Source organism: Gopherus evgoodei, unplaced genomic scaffold (assembly GCF_007399415.2).
Source record: "Gopherus evgoodei ecotype Sinaloan lineage unplaced genomic scaffold, rGopEvg1_v1.p scaffold_47_arrow_ctg1, whole genome shotgun sequence".
NCBI classification, from domain to species: Eukaryota; Metazoa; Chordata; order Testudines; family Testudinidae; genus Gopherus; species Gopherus evgoodei.
Window position 1 is genome coordinate 1,922,551 of NW_022060068.1, and position 18,574 is coordinate 1,941,124.

Genomic DNA, 18,574 nt, shown 5'->3' on the forward strand with positions numbered 1-18,574 from the left:
TGGTTCCCCACTTTCACACCCAGCAGGTACTTCCCCTGGGCAGCACAAATCCAACTATCTGTATTTCTAACCATTATAACAGATATTAGGAATGGCAATATACAAAAACCTGTAGGAGAACACTTCAACCTCCCTGGCCACACAATAGCAGACCTTAAAGTGGCCATCCTGCAGCAAAAAAACTTCAGGACCAGACTTCAAAGAGAAACTGCTGAGCTTCAGTTCATCTGCAAATTTGACACCATCCGCTCAGGATTAAACAAAGACTGTGAATGGCTTGCCAAGTACAGTTTCACCAGTTTCACACCTCAGCTGCTAGAAGAGGGCCTCATCCTCCCTGATTGAACTAACCTCGTTATCTCTAGCTTGCTTCTTGCTAGCATATATATACACCTGCCCCTGGAAATTTCCACTACATGCATCTGATGAAGTGGGTATTCACCCACGAAAGCTCACGCTCCAATACGTCTGTTAGTCTATAAGGTGCCACAGGATTCTTTGCTGCTTTTACGGATCCAGACTAACAGGCTACCCCTCTGATACCTAACAATTACTGTTCCCTGTACAAAGGAGACCGGAAAGAAGAGGTATTTCCTGTCTGGGCTTTGCTAGAGGTCTTAGACCTGTGACGGGATCTTAGCCCTTAACTGGGAGCTTGCGCAGCCCCTGACTGAAAGGGCCAGCGGTGTTGGCTATTTTACACCAAGAGCTTTTCTCCACAGTGGGTTTCAGGGGCTCAGTAACCCAGCGGTTAACAAAAGCAGATCGTAGCCTTTGAATAAACTCCCTTCCTCTTTTCCTTCAGCACCGTCACCACCTCGCCTGACGGGGAGGTGATCAGCAGAGGGGCCCCAGGACCCGGCATGTGCAGTGTCCTGGCCACAGACACACGTCTGGGCCTTCTGCCTCCTGCCCAGAGAAGCAGGCGAGGCGCACAAGCCCCCTTCTCCGGGCCAGGCCCCCTCGGGCTGCCTGGAAAGCAGGGGCGGGCAGGCGATGGGGGGCTGCGCCTTGCCCCGCTGCAGCCGCCCGGTTCCCAGGCAGGCGCTTGCGGTGCGGACTGCGGAGGGCGCCGGGGGGTGACACGCGCCGCTGGCCGCCCCGCCAGCCCGTGTGCGGGGAGCGGGGCCCTGCAAGGACCCAGCCGGGGGAGGCTCTGGGCCAGGGAGGGGGAGGCGGCCCCGCGCCGTGGGCTGCCGGGAGCTGTAGTTTTTCTCCCTCCCGCAGAAGGGGGATGCCCGGGTCCCCCCGCGCGGCTGCCCTGGAGAGCCGGAGACCTCCGCGCCCGAGCTCCGGGGGCTCCCCGTGCCCAGCGCCGCGCCCCGCGCCCACAGCTCGGCGAGCTTGGTCCCGAGCCGCCTGCCCGGCCGAGGCCGGGGGACGATGCCCGGCGGGGGCCGGGCGCAGGTAGGTGCCGGCGCGGGGCGCGTTGTGCAGCTGCAGCGCGGTGACAATGGGAGCGCGGGGCCGGGCCGGGCCGGGCCGAGCCGGGCCAACAGCCCTGCCCGCGGTCTGGAGCCACCTTCGGGCCCGCAGCCCGTGTTACCCCGCCCGGCTCGGCAGGCGCTGGCCCCCGGGGCGCTGGGTGGGCGAACCCGGCTGGGGCTGGGCTCTCGGGCCGTGCCGCTGTGTGGGGGGGGGTTCCGGGGGGGTGAGTGTCCCCGCAAGCCCCGAGAAAGCCGAGACCGGGGGGCGCTGGAGAATCTGCGTTGGGCTCCCTCGGTATTAACGACCGGGGCAGGGTGTAAACGGCAGGAGAAGCGCAGCCTGCTGCTCCCGGACCCGCTGGGCGGGCTGCGGGCAGGACAGACAGGCCGGGCCCTAGGGAAACCCAGCTAACAAGCCTGGCTTGGGGACCTGCAGAGGATCCCACCTGAGACCCGGAACAGTCATTGACAGGGGCAGCTTGGGACCCCTCCATGCCCACAGAGACCAAGGGGCACCCTGGGCAGGACATTGGACAGGGATGTGCCAGGGCTGGGGGGCCCTGGCAGCGAAAGCCAAGTGCTGTTTGGAGCTGCATCTGCAGAGGCCTCCAGTCTGGGAGCAGAGCGGGGGACAGGTCATCCCGTTGTAGCGCTCGTGGGATCGCGCTGGGTGCCACACCAGGGAGACCCCCTCCAAGAGCCCCACAGAAGTAACATGACATTATTCAGAGGCTGGAGGACAGGTTTTAATGCACAAACTCGGGCATGTGGAAAGGACCAGAGAAAGGAACGTGGTACCAGTCTGCAGAGTGTGGGCCTGACGCAGGAAGGCGTGTTCAGACTGCACCAAGGCAATCCGGACTCACAGGCCGCAGGGTTTCTGTACAGACTAGAAAGGGCTCTTTGAGCTAAAGGCAGAAGAGCCAGCGGCTGGACGATAAAGGTCGATACATTGAGGCTAGGAACAAGGTGCAATTTCTGAGCAATGTGGCAATTAACCACTGGAATAATTTACCAAGGGATGTGATAAATTCGCCATCGCTTGAAGTCTTTAAATCAAGACTGGATGGCTTTCTAGTAAATATGCCCTAGCTCAACCACAAAATATGGGCTTGATGCAGAAATCACTGGGAGAAATTCTCTGGCCTGTGTTGTGCAAGAGATAGAATCATAGATTCTCAGGGTTGGGAGGGACCACAGGAGGCATCTGGTCCAACCCCCAGCTCAAAGCAGGACCAACCCCAACTAAATCATCCCAGCCAGGGCTTTGTCAAGCCTGACCTTAAAAACCTCTAAGAAAGGAGATTCCACCACCTGCCTAGGGAACCCATTCCAGTGCTTCACCACCCTCCTAGTGAAATAGTGTTTCCTAATATCCAACCTAGACCTCCCCCACTGCAACTTGAGACCATTGCTCCTTGTTCTGTCATCTGCCACCACTGAGAACAGTCTAGATCCACCATCTTTGGAACCCCCCTTTCAGGTAGTTGAAAGCAGCTATCAAATCCCCCCCTCATTTTTCTCTTCTGCAGACTAAACAATCCCAGTTCCCTCAGCCTCTACTCATAAGTCATGTGCTCCAGCCCCCAAATCATTTTTGTTGCCCTCCGCTGGACTCTCTCCAATCTGATCAGGCTGGATGATCAGACTGGTCCCTTCTGGCCTTCCAAACGATGAATCTATGAATAAATCCTGCACAAGAAACTCAATGTCCTTTTAAAAACCAATGACTAGCCGTAGGGGGTGAAGTAGTTATAAATCCAGTTGGATTTTAGTTGTGCATGTGAAATCTTAGGTGAAAAATGAGTTTGCAATGACTGACCTAGAACAGAAAACTGGCTCAAAGCCCCCAAACACAGGGCAGTGATAAGGCCTGACTCACCAGCAGGGACTTCTGAAATTAGACTTTAGGCTGAGATTTTCAAAGCTGCCTATGGGATTTAGACGCAGAGTATGGGATTTAGATGCAGTGTCTCCGTTGACGTTACTGGGAGCTGTGTGCCTCCATGAGATGCACTAACAGGAGAATCGTCTCCATGAGGGAAGTGCTGGAAGCCCCAGTGCTCGGCACATTTCAGAATAACTTAGAGCCCTAACCAGTATCGCCGGATCACTCCTGCAGCCCTTTCTCAGATTGCAGCGGGAGTTTGGTCTGAACCCAGGCTGCAGGATCTGCTGGGGTGGTGGCCAGGACTGGACTGGCAGAGGGGACCGGGTGCTACACGACCTCATTTCTATTTTTCTGCATGGCTGTGCAGGACAATTTGTATGTGTATAAATTAGAATGAGGTCGATACTGTGGCTCTGAGTCTGTGTCCTGCTGTCTTATGTGCGGCTGTTTACACCGGGGCCAAGCAGGTGTATAAAGCCACCCGGTTGGAGCAGTTGCAGCTTACGCCCATTGTGCACTCCCTTTGCAAACGTTACACTGGGGCAGGGCAATGGGGAGTCGGACCCAGGGCCTGGCAGAGATTCTGCTGGCGGATAAAGCCAGCCAGGAGAGACAGTGAACTCTGGAGTGAGGGAGCTATTATCAGGCTAATGGGCCCTACTCAGGTGCGTCAGTTCCCAGCATGCTTCAGCTTCCTCATCTGCAAAACAGGGACCGTGCTACCTGCTAAGTGAAGTGCTTTGGGATCGCTAGATAAACAGCGCTCCACCTGTTACTGCTGATCATGAATAAAGAGGGATGTTTGCTCCGAAACACCAAGGCTGGAGGGACGATCTTTGGGAAAAGTCCAAAGTATTAAAAAGTAAATAGTGCAGCTGATCAGGAAGGGCCAGAGGTCTCGATGCAGAAACGTTTATGGAACCATCTTCCCTTTGCAATCTGCCAGCTCCCTTTGCTGTGCTCAGCTGCAGATATGGGTGGAGGAGGCAGCGACCTTAACCAGCCGGTTCTGAGGTGGGGACTGTGGGGCTGAAGCCCTGACACTGAGCAGAAGCACCAATGGAGCCGTGTCTCCATAGAGCGCCCAGCCCCAGGGGTAATTGGAATGGCCCCTCCAGTTACCAGAAAGGGAGGTAACCAGGCCCTTGGGTGGAATTCCTTGGGCCTTGCCCTGTCATGGACACTTGTGGAAAGTGGATGCAAACCATGGCCACATCAGCTTCACGCGACTCCTGCCGGGAGCTGGAAGTCGCCTTTCCTCGGGGATTCCTGTGGTAGGGCTTTTCCATCATTTGATTGAGCCACTCTAAAGCCTGTGTCTGCGGTCCTCGGCAGCCCAGAAGGTCTCAGGCAGGTCATTTGCTGGGCTGAGGCCTGGACCAGCCACGGTAAGCAGGACACAAGTGGGGTGAACCTGGCCATTCATTAATACGTGAAGGGCATTTTGGAGGCAGCCGCTGCTATTGTTAATGTTTCCCAGAGGGCAGCACCCCCAAGGCACTGGGCACTGCACACACAGAGAGGAGGAGATGGTCCATGTCTAAAAGGCGTGTTGTGAACCTTATCGGCCCCCTTTGTGGCATGGCTGATGTAACGTCTAGACTGTTCCCAGTGGTACCAGATGGCAGAACAAGGAGTAATGGACTCAAGCTGCAGTGGGGGAGTGTAGAGGTGCGGACTCATCCCTGCGGCGCCTCCTGCTGGTTACTTCTGGGAATTAGCTCGGTTCCAGCTCCGGAGCGCCCTCTGCAGGCTGGTGATCCACCTGTCCTCTGGCCCCGTGTCCCTCCCTGGACCCGGTGCCCTTTTATATGGAGTGCTGCCCCCAAGCAGTCACCCCTTTCTCTGAGGGTTTCCCCTTCCTGGGGGACCCCCACCCTCTATCCCCACTTTGCCTCAGGATATGGCTACTGCCCAGTCTCCATCTCCCCCCAGTTCACTGGGGCAGACTGCAGTATCAGCCACTCATCACAGGCAACGGGGTTTGGACCTGCTGCCCTAGCCTACCCCTGGGCTGCCCTCTGCAACCCCCAGTACCTTTTAGCCTAATGCTAGGCCTCAGCCTGGAGCTTTCCAGGCTAGAGCTCCCCCGCTCCTCAGCCTGTCCTCAGCCCTGCTCCCCTCAGGTACTTTGTCTCTAGCTCCCAGCAGCCAGGCCCATCTCCCTCTACAGCTGGAGAGAGACTGACTGCTTCTAGCTCCTCTGGCCTTCTTATGAGGACCCATTGCTCAGTTTGGGGCATGGCCCCAGCTGCAGCCACTTCCCCAATCAGCCCAGCCTAAAGGCTGCTTTCTCCAGCCACAGCCCCTTCCCAGGGCTGTTTTTAACCCCTTCAGGGCAGGAGCAGGGGTCCACCCTGCTACACACCTCCTCCCTCAAAACCCCCACCCATGGGGATAGGGGGGCTTCTTTGGCTGGACCAGCCGCCCATGTGCCTCCAGTGCCACTCGCTTCTTTTGTGATTTCTCCAATTGCTTCTGCAAGCGGACCTCCTCATCTACGACAGCCGCATACTCCTTAGCGAGGTCCACCGCACTCGCCTCGGCTCACGGAGGGCCCGCTCTGCTTCCTCAAGCTGGGCCCGTAGATTTGAGTCCCCCAGGCCCTCTTCCCTCAGGGTGTGGGTCCCCTTGGTGGTCTGTCCCACAACCACCTGGGTCCATTTTGTTTCTTGGATATGTCCCCCTGGGCCCCCGTCGCTTGCTGGGCCCATCCCGTCTGGGTCCCTCTCTCCCTGACAGGCAGGGTGATGGTCTGGGTCCCAGCTTCCTGCGGGGTCCCCACAATCTCCACCTCAGCCTGTGTCACCTTCTCCAGATCCAGCATGGCCCCTTCTGGGCCTCCAGGCACCTCCATCGGCCAACCTTCCTGAGGGGGCAGTGCCTCCTAATGTGGCCTGGCCTCTGGCAGCCCCAGCAGGCTCCCTGCCACCTCGCTGCCGTAGGCCTTCTCCGTCTCTTTGTGGGCCTAGCCCCCCCTGGGTTGCCCTGCATCGTGTTCCCTGGGCTGGGACAGTCCCTCCAGAAGTGGCCCATCTGCCTACAAGTCCAACACGCTGGCAGCTGCCTGGGCTCCCACACCCAGCAAACTGCCCGAGGAACCTGCCACTGCCCCTTCTCTGGGTGAGGCAGCCTGCTCCCAACCCAGTAGGGACAGTCCCCCTTTATATCTCTCTGCCTTAAACAGGCATAGCATGTCCAGCGCTCAGCCGCAGGCCTCCCGGTCCCAGCTCTCCGCCTCTCCCATCTATCTCCACCTCACTTCCAGAACTCCGTCCTGAGGATGTTTACCAGGGCCCGCTGTTCCTGTACCAGCTGGCCCACCTGTCCCCGGAGGGCCTCCTGCACCTCCCACATGTCCTATTGGGCCTCGCGGATCCCCTGCAGGTGGTCAGCCCCCTTTCTCCAGGGCACGGACACCAGGGCTCAACCAGGGACCACATCTGGGGCCTCTGCATAGAGGACCCCCGTGTACTCCGGATCCATCGTCTCCTGGATCACTCCAGTCCAGGCAATAGTCCACAGTCCTTGCCCAGGCCCCTTGTATCAGGGGTGGACCGCTATTCCTGCGTTCTCCACCACGTGTAGACGTGTGGACTCACCCCTGCGGCGCCTCCTGCTGGTTACTTCTGGGAATTAGCTCAGTTCCAGCTCCGGAGCGCCCTCTGCAGGCTGGTGATCCACCTGTCCTCTGGCCCCGTGTCCCTCCCTGGACCCGGTGCCCTTTTATATGGAGTGCTGCCCCCAAGCAGTCACCCCTTTCTCTGAGGGTTTCCCCTTCCTGGGGGACCCCCACCCTCTATCCCCACTTTGCCTCAGGATATGGCTACTGCCCAGTCTCCATCTCGCCCCAGTTCACTGGGGCAGACTGCAGTATTAGCCACTCATCACAGGCAACGGGGTTTGAACCTGCTGCCCTAGCCTACCCCTGGGCTGCCCTCTTCAACCTCCAGTACCTTTTAGCCTAATGCTAGGCCACAGCCTGGGGCTTTCCAGGTTAGAGCTCCCCCGCTCCTCAGCCTGTCCTCAGCCCTGCTCCCCTCAGGTACTTTGTCTCTAGCTCCCAGCAGCCAGGCCCATCTCCCTCTACAGCTGGAGAGAGACTGACTGCTTCTAGCTCCTCTGGCCTTCTCATGAGGACCCATTGCTCAGTTTGAGGCGTGGCCCCAGCTGCAGCTACTTCCCCAATCAGCCCAGCCTAAAGGCTGCTTTCTCCAGCCACAGCCCCTTCCCAGGGCTGTTTTTAACCCCTTCAGGGCAGGAGCAGTTGTCCACCCTGCTACAGGAAGGTTTAGGTTGGATATTAGGAAACACTATTTCACTAGGAGGGTGGTGAAGCACTGGAATGGGTTCCCTAGGGAGGTGGTGGAATCTCCTTCCTTAGAGGTTTTTAAGGTCAGGCTTGACAAAGCCCTGGCTGGGGTGATTTAGTTGGTGTTGGTCCTGCTTTGAGCAGGGGGTTGGACTAGATACCTCCTGAGGTCCCTTCCAACCCTGATATTCTATGATTCTATGAACGTCCTTCTCTGTAACTCATGGCGTTCGAACACTAGTGAGCCCTCTTCTGACCTGCTGTGTTTTCTAACCTGCTTGATCCATGTGTAGCCAGCTTTGTTTCTGATCAGGCACATGAAAAAGGCCTCAGCTGGGCTGTGACACAGACACATGGAATATCCCCAGCCTGGATGGCAGTCAGGACTCCAGGTGGTGGGAGGTACTGAATGAGGCTGCTTGTTTTCCAGGTGCCAGTGTCGTTTGAGGATGTCGCAGTCTATTTCTCCCCGGAGGAGTGGACGGAGTTAGCGGAATGGCAGAGGGAGCTGTACCGGGATGTGATGAAGGAGAATTACGAGCTCATCGCCTCCTTGGGTAAAGAGACACTTTTCCTCATGTTACCGAGAGTCTGTGTAAAGATGGTTCCTGGCACTTTTGAGAAGTCTGTCTCCCAAGAGTGGTTAAGGGTCGTTATCCTGAAAGTTCGCAGACCCTTTGCAAAATAAAAATGCAAAGAGCATTGTTCTTATGGAATTAATTTGCAGGTGCCCAGGAGGGTCGGGAGCTCCTCCCCCCGCCCCAACAGGAGAGCTTCAGTCCCCAAAAACTCAGATATTCTCCCCCCAAACTCAGACCTGTGGAGCTGAGGTCCCTCTACCTATCCCTCCAAGAGCATCAGTGTCAGAATTCAACCACAAATGTCACAAAACCAGAGTTCAGGGGACACTTCCCATGCAGCCTTAACTCTGCCCCCCGAGGGGGACCAGCAGATTGTTTTAGGGGTGGGGAATATTTTTCCTCTGAGAGACCTGGGTAAAGTACAAGAAAATAATTAGAGGAAATCCCCATTGCATCGTTAGCCCCTTTAAATTGTGACTGTGCAGCAGGAAAGGAGAGGGAGTTCAGTGTGCCCACTGTGATCTCCATCAGGCAGCTGTCCTGAGGTGCTGCCCCCCATGTGGAGAATCCACTGGACAGCCTGCAGAGGAGGCCTGCACTGGAGTGGGGCAGGTTTCGTTGGCGAGAGGGATACGGTATTGTCATATTCCGTGTGTCTTGGCATCCCAAATGGGCATCATCCGAGAGATGTTTCTCACACTGAATATAAGGAGAGGTTCTTATATTTCTCAGGCCATGTCTACACTACAAAGTTAAGTCAATCTAACATGCACTGATATACAGCCGCCGGACTAATCACTTCACGTGTACATGTCTGCACTTGTGTCAGTTGTGCTGTCACTGTGGGGCATTATGGGACATTATGGGAAGGCTCCTGAAAACCAGTGACAATGCAGTGTCTGCACTGGCACTGGCTCGACCTGGACTCTACGCCGCTCGTGGAGGTGGCGTTATTAAGTCGGCGAAGTGGGGCAGTTACATCGCAGAGTGAAATTTTAGTGTCGACCAGGGGCTTAAACTCAGCCAGAGCAGAGGCCCAGCAACACTTTCAAACCCATGGAAGCCCCAGCACCTCCCGTGGGGCTGAAGCCCTGAGCCTAGTGCCTGCTGCGGGGCTAAAGCCTGGAGCCCCAGTGCCCCCTCACGGGGCTAAAGCCCTGAGCCCCAATGCCTCCTCACGGGGCTAAAGCCCCGAGCCCCAATGCCCCCTGCAGGGCTAAAGCCCCGAGCCCCAGTGCCCCCTCCAGGGCTAAAGCCCCGAGCCCCAATTCCCCCTGCAGGGCTAAAGCCCCGAGCCCCAATGCCCCCTCACGGGCTAAAGCCCCGAGCCCCAATGCCCCCTCACGGGCTAAAGCCCCGAGCCCCAGTGCCCCCTGCAGGGCTAAAGCCCTGAGCCCCAGTGCCCCCTCACGGGCTAAAGCCCCGAGCCCCAGTGCCCCCTGAAGGGCTAAAGCCCCGAGCCCCAATGCCCCCTGCAGGGCTAAAGCCCTGAGCCCCAGTGCCCCCTCACGGGCTAAAGCCCCGAGCCCCAGTGCCCCCTGCAGGGCTAAAGCCGCGAGCCCCAGTGCCCCCTACAGAGCTAAAGCCCCAAGCCCCAATGCCCCCTCATGGGCTAAAGCCCCAAGCCCCAATGCCCTCTCATGGGCTAAAGCCCCAAGCCCCAGTGTCCCCTGCAAGGCTAAAGCCCCAAGTCCCAATGCCCCCTCATGGGCTAAAGCCCCGAGCCCCAGTGCCCCCTGCAGGGCTAAAGCCTCGAGCCCCAATGCCCCCTACAGGGCTAAAGCCCCGAGCCCTAATGCCCCCTCATGGGCTAAAGCCCCGAGCCCCAGTGCCCCCTCATGGGCTAAAGCCCCGAGCCCCAGTGCCCCCTGCAGGGCTAAAGCCCTGAGCCCCAGTGCCCCCTCATCTTCTCCCACAGGGCTAAAATCCCTGCACCCCCTGTCCTCCATGGGGCTAAAGCCCCAAGTCCCTGCAGGCCTCGTGGGGCTGAAACCCTGATCCCCGGCACCTCCTCCCATGGGGCTAAAGTCCCGGGCCGCAGCGGCTCCCCCGCAGGGCTACGGTCCTGAGACCCCCGGCTACGCAGCTGAAGCCCCTAATAGGGGGAGGGGGGCAGCCGAGAAATAATCTCTGTGAATGGAAGCCCTGGTGTAGCCCCTGCCATAATGAGGGGGCGTAAGCTGCCTTGTGTCAGCCCAGCTCTCTAGCGTAGACCAAACCTCAGTGATGTGAATTCGAATGCTGGCCCATTCCCTGCCCCCTCCCCACTCTGAAACATCCCCCTAGTGAATCCAGCTAACCAGCTTGGGTTAAAATCAGTGTGCGGCTGTCGCTGGCTGGTGTCGGTCATCTGTATAGTCACCTGGGCCAGGCATTGGGGAGTCACCGAAAGGAACCCAGACAGCTTAGCCAGAACCAATGCAAACCCTCCTGCTGGGGGCTGACATGCTGAGCTTTGCAGGAATGTGTCACCCTCCAGGGAGACACGGTGGGTGAGGTAATATTTGATTGGACAATTGTACTCATCCTACGTTTGCCAGCCCCGAGCAAGGGCTCTGTGGAGTTCGAAAGCTGGGCTCTGAATTGATATTCTCACCTACCTTGTCTCTACTATCCCGGGACCGAGACAGCTACCACAACACTGCACGGCCCTCCCGTGTCATTTCCCATCCAGGTCACTGTCGGACTCGCTGCCTTTGAGGACCCAGGGAGGGTTTCAGGAATTAAGAGGCAGCTGGGGAAACCCACTCACCTTGTGCAACAAGAATGATCAGGGGTATGGAACAGCTTCTATATGAGGAGACATTAATGAGACTGGGACTTTTCAGCTTGGAAAAAGAGAGGACTGAGGGGGGATATGATCCAGGTCTGTAACATCAGGAATGGTGTGGAGACAGTGACCAAGGAAGTGCTATTTACTCCTTCTCATAACACAAGAACTCACTCACTCACTCACTCACTCACTCATGCCCGTCACCCCAATTGGGGTATGGGCCGCCAACAACAGATCTCCAGAGTCCTCTATCCTGGGACATTCACTCTAGCTGGTTCCAGGTATAGCCCATTTTTTTGCTATCAGCTTGAAGGTCACGTCGCCAGGTGTTTCTTGGACGGCTTCTTTTCCGCTTGCCTTGGGGATTCCACCGCAGTGCCTGTCTGGTGGTGTTAGTTGGCTGCTTGCGTAGTGTATGTCCTATCCAACCCCACCTTCTCCTTCTGATTTCTTCCTCTGCTGGGAGTTAACAGGTCCTCTCCAAGAGGTGGATGTTACTGATGGTGTCTGGCCAGCGGATCTGGAGAATCCTTCTGAGGCAGCTATTAATGAAGGTCTGGATCTTCCTGATGGTTGTTTTGGTTGTCCTCCAGGTTTCAGCTCCATACAGTAGGACTGATTTCACATTGGAGTTGACCAGTTGAATTTTTATTGCCAAAGACAGCTCTCTGGAGCTCCAGATGTTCTTGAGCTGTAAGAAGGCTGCTCTTGCCTTACCAATCCTTACTTTGATGTCTGCGTCTGTGCCACCCTGCTGGTCGATGATGCTACCTAGGTAGGTGAAGGACTGCACTTCTTCCAGGGGGCTTCCATTCAGTGTGACTGGGTCATTGCTGATGGAATTAATCCTAAGGATCTTGGTCTTGTCCTTGTGAATGTTGAGGCCAACCTGTGATGATGTGGCTGCCACTACGTTGGTCTTCTCTTGCATCTGCTGTTTGCTGTGTGAAAGGAGTGCAAGGTCATCAGCAAAGTCCAGGTCAAAAAGCTGGGTCCACAACGTCCGCTGGATTCCGTTCCTACGCTCGTAGGTGGATGTCTTCATAATCCAATCGATGACGAGGAGAAAGAGAAGTGAAGTGGTGACAACAAGCATCCTTGCCTGACTCCAGTTTGCACCTGGAAGCTGTTAGTAAGCTGCCCTCCATGGATCATTCTACAGTGTATACCGTCATATGAGTTCTTGATCAGGTTGACCACTTTTGCTGGGATGCCGTAGTGCCGAAGGAGCTTCCAAAGGGTCTCTCGATCCATGCTATCAAACGCTTTCTCATAGTCAACAAAATTGATGTACAACGAGGAGTTCCACTCTATAGACTGCTCGACTATGATGCGAAGCATTGCTATCTGGTCCGTGCATGATCTGTTCTGCCGGAAACCTGCCTGTTCATCTCGTAGCTGTGGATTGACGGCATCCTTCATTCTCTCTAAGAAGACTCGGTTAAAGACCTTCCCTGGCACCAACAGGAGTGTGATTCCTCTATAATTGGCACAGTTGCTAAGGTCTTCTTTCCTGGGGATTTTGATGAGATATCCCTCTTTCCAGTCTACTGGAATCACTTCTTCTTCCCATATCTTCTCAAAGAGGGGGTACAGCATTTCGACTGAAGCATCCAGGTCTGCTTTCAGGGCCTCTGCTGGGACGCCTTCCTATTCTTCATCATGGTGATGGCTTTTCTGATCTTGTCTCTGGTTGGTTTATCGCAATTAATTGGGAGGTTCTCGTTAGCTGAGTTGATATCTGGTGGATTTGGTGGTACTGGTCTGTTCAGGAGTTCCTCAAAGTGCTCCGCCCATCTGTTCATCTGTTGTTCTATTCCTGTTATAGACTTTCCCTGCTTGTCTTTAACGGGAGGTTCTGGCTTGCTGAACTTTCCAGACAGTCGCTTGGTAGTATCATACAGTCATTTCATATTACCGCTGTATGCTGCCTGCTCCGCTTCTGCTGCCAGTTCATCCACATACTCTCTCTTGTCCTTCCTGATATTCCTCTTCACTGCTCTATGGGCTTCAGCATACTCTCTTTGAGCTTTGGCCTTTGCTGCTCTAGTCCTGCTGTTGTTGACTGCTGCCTTCTTCTTCTTTCTGTCTTCTGTCTTGATCAAGGTCTCTCCTGTGATCCACTCTTTCTGCTGGTGTTTCTTAATTCCAAGCACTTCCTGGAATACTGACCTAAGTGTCTCTCTCACCTTCTGCCATCTGTTTAGTACACTGTCTTCCTCTTCCTCAGACCGATCCTGTAATACTGAAAACGTATTCTTCAGCCTCAGTCCAAAATCTTCCTTGGTCTTATGGTTCTTCAGAAGGCTGACGTTGTACTTCACTCTTCCATCTGACGCGTCTATCCAGTTCTTTTTCAGCTTCAGCTTCAATCTGGCCACCACTAAGTGATGGTCGGATGCTGCATCTGCTCCTCTTCTAACTCTAATGTCCTGCAAGGATCTTCTAAACTTCTTGCTAATGCAGACATGATCGATCTGATTTTCTGTCATGCCTGCTGTACCCAGGTACACTTATGGATCCGCTTGTGAGGAAAGATGCTACCTCCTATGACCAGGTTGTTAAGTGCACACAAATCCACAAATCTCTCTCCATTCTCATTCATCTCTCCCAGAGCGTGGATCCCCATGACTTGTTCGTATCCTGTGTTGTCAGGTCCAATTTTGGCATTAAAGTCTCCCATAAGGATGATGATGTCTTTGTCTGGGAGAATCTCTAATATTTTCTGGAGTCTGTTGTAAAAATAATCTTTGTCCTCCTCTTCATGGTCATTAGTTAGAGCATAGCACTGAACAACATTCATCTTAGTCCTCTTCATTTTAGTTCTGAAGGATGCTGTAATGATCCTGGGACCATGTGCCTCCCAACCAATCAGTGCTCTCTGTGTCTGCTTGGACAACATGAAGCCTACTCCCTGCGTGCGGGGGGCATCGCTCTCTTCATGTCCTGAATACAGCAACAGCTCTCCCGTCAACAGTCGTCTCTGCCCCGCTTGCGCCCATCTTGTCTCGCTAATGCCTAATAGGGTCAGGTTGTTGCTCCTCATCTCTCCTGCAGCCTGCGCCGTCTTTCCTGACTCGTACCTGGTCCTCACGTTCCATGTGCCTATGGTAATCCTCCTGGTTGCAGGAAGGATAATCGGCTTAGTGGCTTCCTCACGGCTTTTACCACCCAGCGTCATGCATCTTCGAATTGAAGACCCTTCTTTTTCCAGGGTAAAAGTCTCTGTTGTCTCTATTGTTGGTGTTTCTGTCGCAGGTTGATTTTTACGGGGTGGAGTTGCTAGCCCCAGGCCCAACCCTCCTCCTTTATCCTGACTTGGGACAGGCAGATGGCCCCAAAGGACCTCTCTGGTGGAGTTAACACAAGAACAAGGGTCCCCAACTGAAGTAAACAGGCAGCAGGTTTAATACAAACACGAGGAAGTGTTTCTTCACGCAGCACACAGTCAACCTGTGGAACTCACTGCCAGGGGATGTTGTGAAGGCCGAAAGTATAGGTGGGTTTAAAAAAGAACTAGATCAGTTCCTGGAGGGTAGATCCATCAGTGGCTATTAGCCAAGACAGTGAGCGACGCAACCCCATGCTCTAGGTGTCCCTAGCCTCTGAATGCCAGAAGCTGGGAATAGGCGATGGGATGGATCACTCAATAATTGCCCTGTTCTGTCCACTCCCTCTGGGGCACCTGGCATTGGCCACTGTCAGCAGACAGGATACTGGGCGAGACGGACCTTTGGTCTGACCTAGTCTGGCCGTTCTGATGTTCTTCTGAACCTGTCTCATTGACCTGTGATTTTTGCCTCCTGCACAGGGTGTCCGGGTGCCAAACCAGAGATCATTTGTCAGATGGAGCGTGGGGAGGAGCCGTGTGTGCGGGAGCCCCAGGGCTGGAGAGAGAGGAGACCCCAGAGCCCCATCTCAGGTGAGTCATGAAGGAAACACCCTAAGAACACAGCCCATCCTGTGACCCTTGTTTAGTATGAGGAGTTTGCCTTTGTTCCAGCAGACGACATGGTGTCTTGGCTCTCTCCTCTCTCCAGCAGGTGTTGGCGTCACCATTAAAAAGGAGGAGCCAGAAGAGGGATGTGTTGGTCAGGAAGATCCCGAAGCCCTGGCACCGTGGAGGACCGTGTCCGGAAAAGTGGGGGAGAAAGGTCTCCAGCTCCTGGAACTAAAGAGCTGCAAGAGCGAAAGCGGGTCCCAGCAGAAGCCGCGAACCCAGGCCGGAGACCCTCAGGGGAGACGAACCGAGAGGGTGGCAGAGAGGCCTCATGCATGCCCAGACTGTGAGAAGAGCTTCAAGGACAGGACGGCTTTGATAATCCACCAGCGGATCCATGCGGGCGAGAAGCCCTTTGCCTGCACCGAGTGCGGGAAGCGCTTCACGCAGAAGCAGCACCTCACCACTCACCAGCGCACCCACACCGGGGAGCACCCCTTCTTCTGCGCCCAGTGTGGCAGCAGCTTCCGGCTGAGGAAAGTCTTCCTGACCCACCAGCGGGTCCACGCAGGGGAGCTGCCCTTCACCTGCACCGAGTGCGGGAAGATCTTCAACCACAAGCACCACCTGATCACGCACCGCCGCACCCACACGGGCGAGCGCCCCTTCCCCTGCGTCCAGTGCGACAAGCGCTTCACCCAGAAGCACCATCTGCTGAGCCACCAGCGCAGCCACACGGGCAAGCGGCCCTTCTCCTGCGCCCAGTGTGGGAAGAGCTTCAAGGACAAGACACCGCTGAGCATCCACCAGCTCGTGCACACCGGGGAGAAGCCGTTCTCCTGCGAGGCTTGCGGGAAGATCTTCAGCCACAAGCACCACCTGGTGATCCACCGCCGCACCCACACCGGCGAGAAGCCCTTCACTTGCGCCGAGTGCGGCAAGCGCTTCACGCAGAAGCACCATCTCGTCAGCCACCAGCGCATCCACACCGGGGAGCGTCCCTTCGCCTGCGCCCACTGCGGGAGGAGCTTCAAGGACAAGATCACCCTGAAGCTGCACGTCAGGCTGCACACCGGGGAACGGCCCTTCGCCTGCGCCGAGTGTGGGGAGAGCTTCCGCCTGAGGAAGGTGCTGCTCACCCACCAGCGGGTGCACACGGGGCAGGCCCCGCTGATCTGCACCGAGTGCGGCAAGACCTTCAATCATATGCAGCGCATGGCCATGCACCAAACGAGCCACCACGCCCGGCAAGGGCCGTTCCGGAGAGCTCAGCGCGGGGAGAGCAGCTTGGGGAGACCACAGCTCCTATTGCCCCAGCAGGGCCAGCCCGCTGACTGCTTGGCGCACGCAGCGACCTTCCAGCCGCCAGCACCCGGTGGCTCCCCCTATGCAACAGGCAGAGTAAGTCCTGGGCCTGACAAAACACCTTCTGCACAATTACACACAGAGCCGGCCCCGCGGGATCACCCAGAAGAAACCATCTGACTGCTGGGAGCAGGGAAAGCGTCCCTCACAAGCACAGTCTGAACCCGCCCGGTCCTGTGCGATGGGAGTCGTTAATCCAGCAGCACCCTCAGCAGCACAGTGCCCAGGGCCGGCTCCAGGCACCAGCATTCCAAGCTGGTCCTTGGGGCGGCAATCTGCAAGGGGCGGCAGTCCCTGTTGTTTTGACCCCAAGCAGCGTGCCGAATTGCCGCCGGACGGCTGGGGTGTCCCTGTGCCCTTAGGGCAGCAGGCGTGTTTCCGCGGTGGCGGCAATTCGGCAGCAGCTTCTATGTTTAGCTGTCCTGGACGGCTTCAGCTAAACATAGAAGCTTCCGCTGAATTGCCAGCGCCATGGAAACGCGCCTGCCGTCCTAAAGGCACAGGGACTGCCCCCGCCGCCCGCAGCAGCAATTCGGTGCGCTGCTTGGGGCGGTGAAAACTGTAGAGCCGGCCCTGACAGTGCTGGCGTGAGACAGAAACCAAAGACAGCCCGGCTGTCCCTGAGTAGCCCAGGTCAGTTCTCCTGTAAAACAGTCCGTGCTCGTCGGCAGGAGAGACGCTGCGGAGACGGGAAATAACCCTGCTGTGACAGCCTGACCCTGCGCTGCCCTGTGTGTGTCCTGCTGCTGCATTGGCCACACCATTTCAGAGTCCCGAGGGCTGGCCCAGCGCCACCTGCTCCCCACCTCCCCGCCACACGCTGGGGATGGCTGCACCGCAGAGGCTGCGCCCGGGCTGTCTCCAGGTCGCACATGTAACAACAGTAGTGCAGACAGCACCACACATGCGTTGGAGCAGGCTGAGAACGTCCCCAGGGGCTGGGCTGGGCTGGGCTTGTCCTGCCTGCATGCACGCACGCCCCTGCATCCCTGCACTCAGCACCATCGTTACCCAGGCTCGCTGGCCAGGCCCAGCTTGTGCTGTGTACACAGACCCGCGGCCTGCTAGCAGGGGGGTGCAGGGAAGCCGTGCTGGAGATCCTAGAGATCCCTTTTTCTGGGCTGGAGGGCGGATCCCAGCAGCTGCTCCGTCCCACCCTGTCACTTGTTTAGCACTGCATGTACCTGCATCAGGCAGCCAAGAAGCGTCCACCTGCCCTGCCTGAGACCCAGAAGAGCGAGAAGGAAAATATTTAGCACTTATGCAGCAGATTCGCAGCCCGCTGCCCAGTGAGAGACACACGGAGGGCTGTGGAAAGTGGGAGTCTCTGTTGTAGAACACGTGTGGACAGAGGAGTCACAGCATTGTAGAACTAGAGATGGACAAGCCCTGTTAGATCATTCGGTCTCTCTCCCAGGGGCTAGCGCTGGATTGTTTCCCTTCAGCACATCTCCAGCCCCTTGTCCAGTCCTGTTCCAAGCGGTGGGGCTCCCACCCTGTCCCTTGGCTGACATTCCCACCCATGCATCTCGCTGCCAGGAAGTTACTTCTGATATTCAGTCCATGGCTCGCCTTTCTCTGTGACATCCTGCTCTTCCGGTCATGCCCAGGTGCCAGTCTGAATAATCATCCCTCCTTGGTTTGCAAGCGCTACGTACCCATAGACTGTCATAAGGGTTAGTTGGGGTTGGTCCTGCTTTGAGCAGGGGGTTGGACTAGATACCTCCTGAGGTCCCCTCCAACCCTGATAGTCTATGATAAGATACTGTGTTAAAGCAGGGCTGTCACTCAATCACAGTTAACTCACGCAATTAACTCAAAAGAAATTAACTCGATTAAAAAAATTAATCATGATTAATCGCAGTTTTAATCACACTGTTAATAATAGAATGCCAGTTTACATTTATTGTAACTATTTTTGGATATTTTTCTACATTTTCAAACATTGATTTCAATTACAGCACAGAATGCAAAGTGTACAGTGCTCACTTTATATTATTTTTATTACAAATATTTGCACTGTAAAAATGATAAAAGAAATAGTATTTTCCAATTCACCTCATACAAGTACTGTAGTGCAATCTCTTTATTGTCGACGTATGTCCTCTGGAATGGTGGCTGAAGCACGAAGGAGCATATGAATTTTTAGCATGTCTGGCATGTAAATACCTTGCAATGCCGGCTATAACAGTGCCATACGAATGCCTGTTCTCACTTTCAGGTGACATTGTAAATAAGAAGCGGGCAGCATTATCGCCAGCAAATGTAAACAAACTTGTTTGTCT

The 18,574-nt window shown here is 55.7% G+C and overlaps 1 protein-coding gene across 2 annotated transcripts; it reads left to right on the plus strand.

Moving 5' to 3' along the window:
* Window positions 1–1,328: 1,328 nt before the first annotated feature.
* LOC115642926 (gastrula zinc finger protein XlCGF57.1-like) lies at window positions 1,329–16,570 on the plus strand. Of its 2 annotated transcripts, none has more exons than XM_030546612.1 (4): window positions 1,329–1,407; window positions 8,061–8,187; window positions 14,796–14,906; window positions 15,025–16,570. In XM_030546612.1, exons 1-4 carry the CDS (start codon window positions 1,384–1,386, stop codon window positions 16,407–16,409), a joined length of 1,647 nt encoding a protein of 548 aa, XP_030402472.1. In that variant the 5' UTR covers window positions 1,329–1,383; the 3' UTR covers window positions 16,410–16,570. The 2 variants fall into 2 exon arrangements, with proteins under 2 accessions (XP_030402472.1, XP_030402473.1); XM_030546613.1 differs by having other exon boundaries at window positions 15,028–16,570.
* Window positions 16,571–18,574: the final 2,004 nt, after the last annotated feature.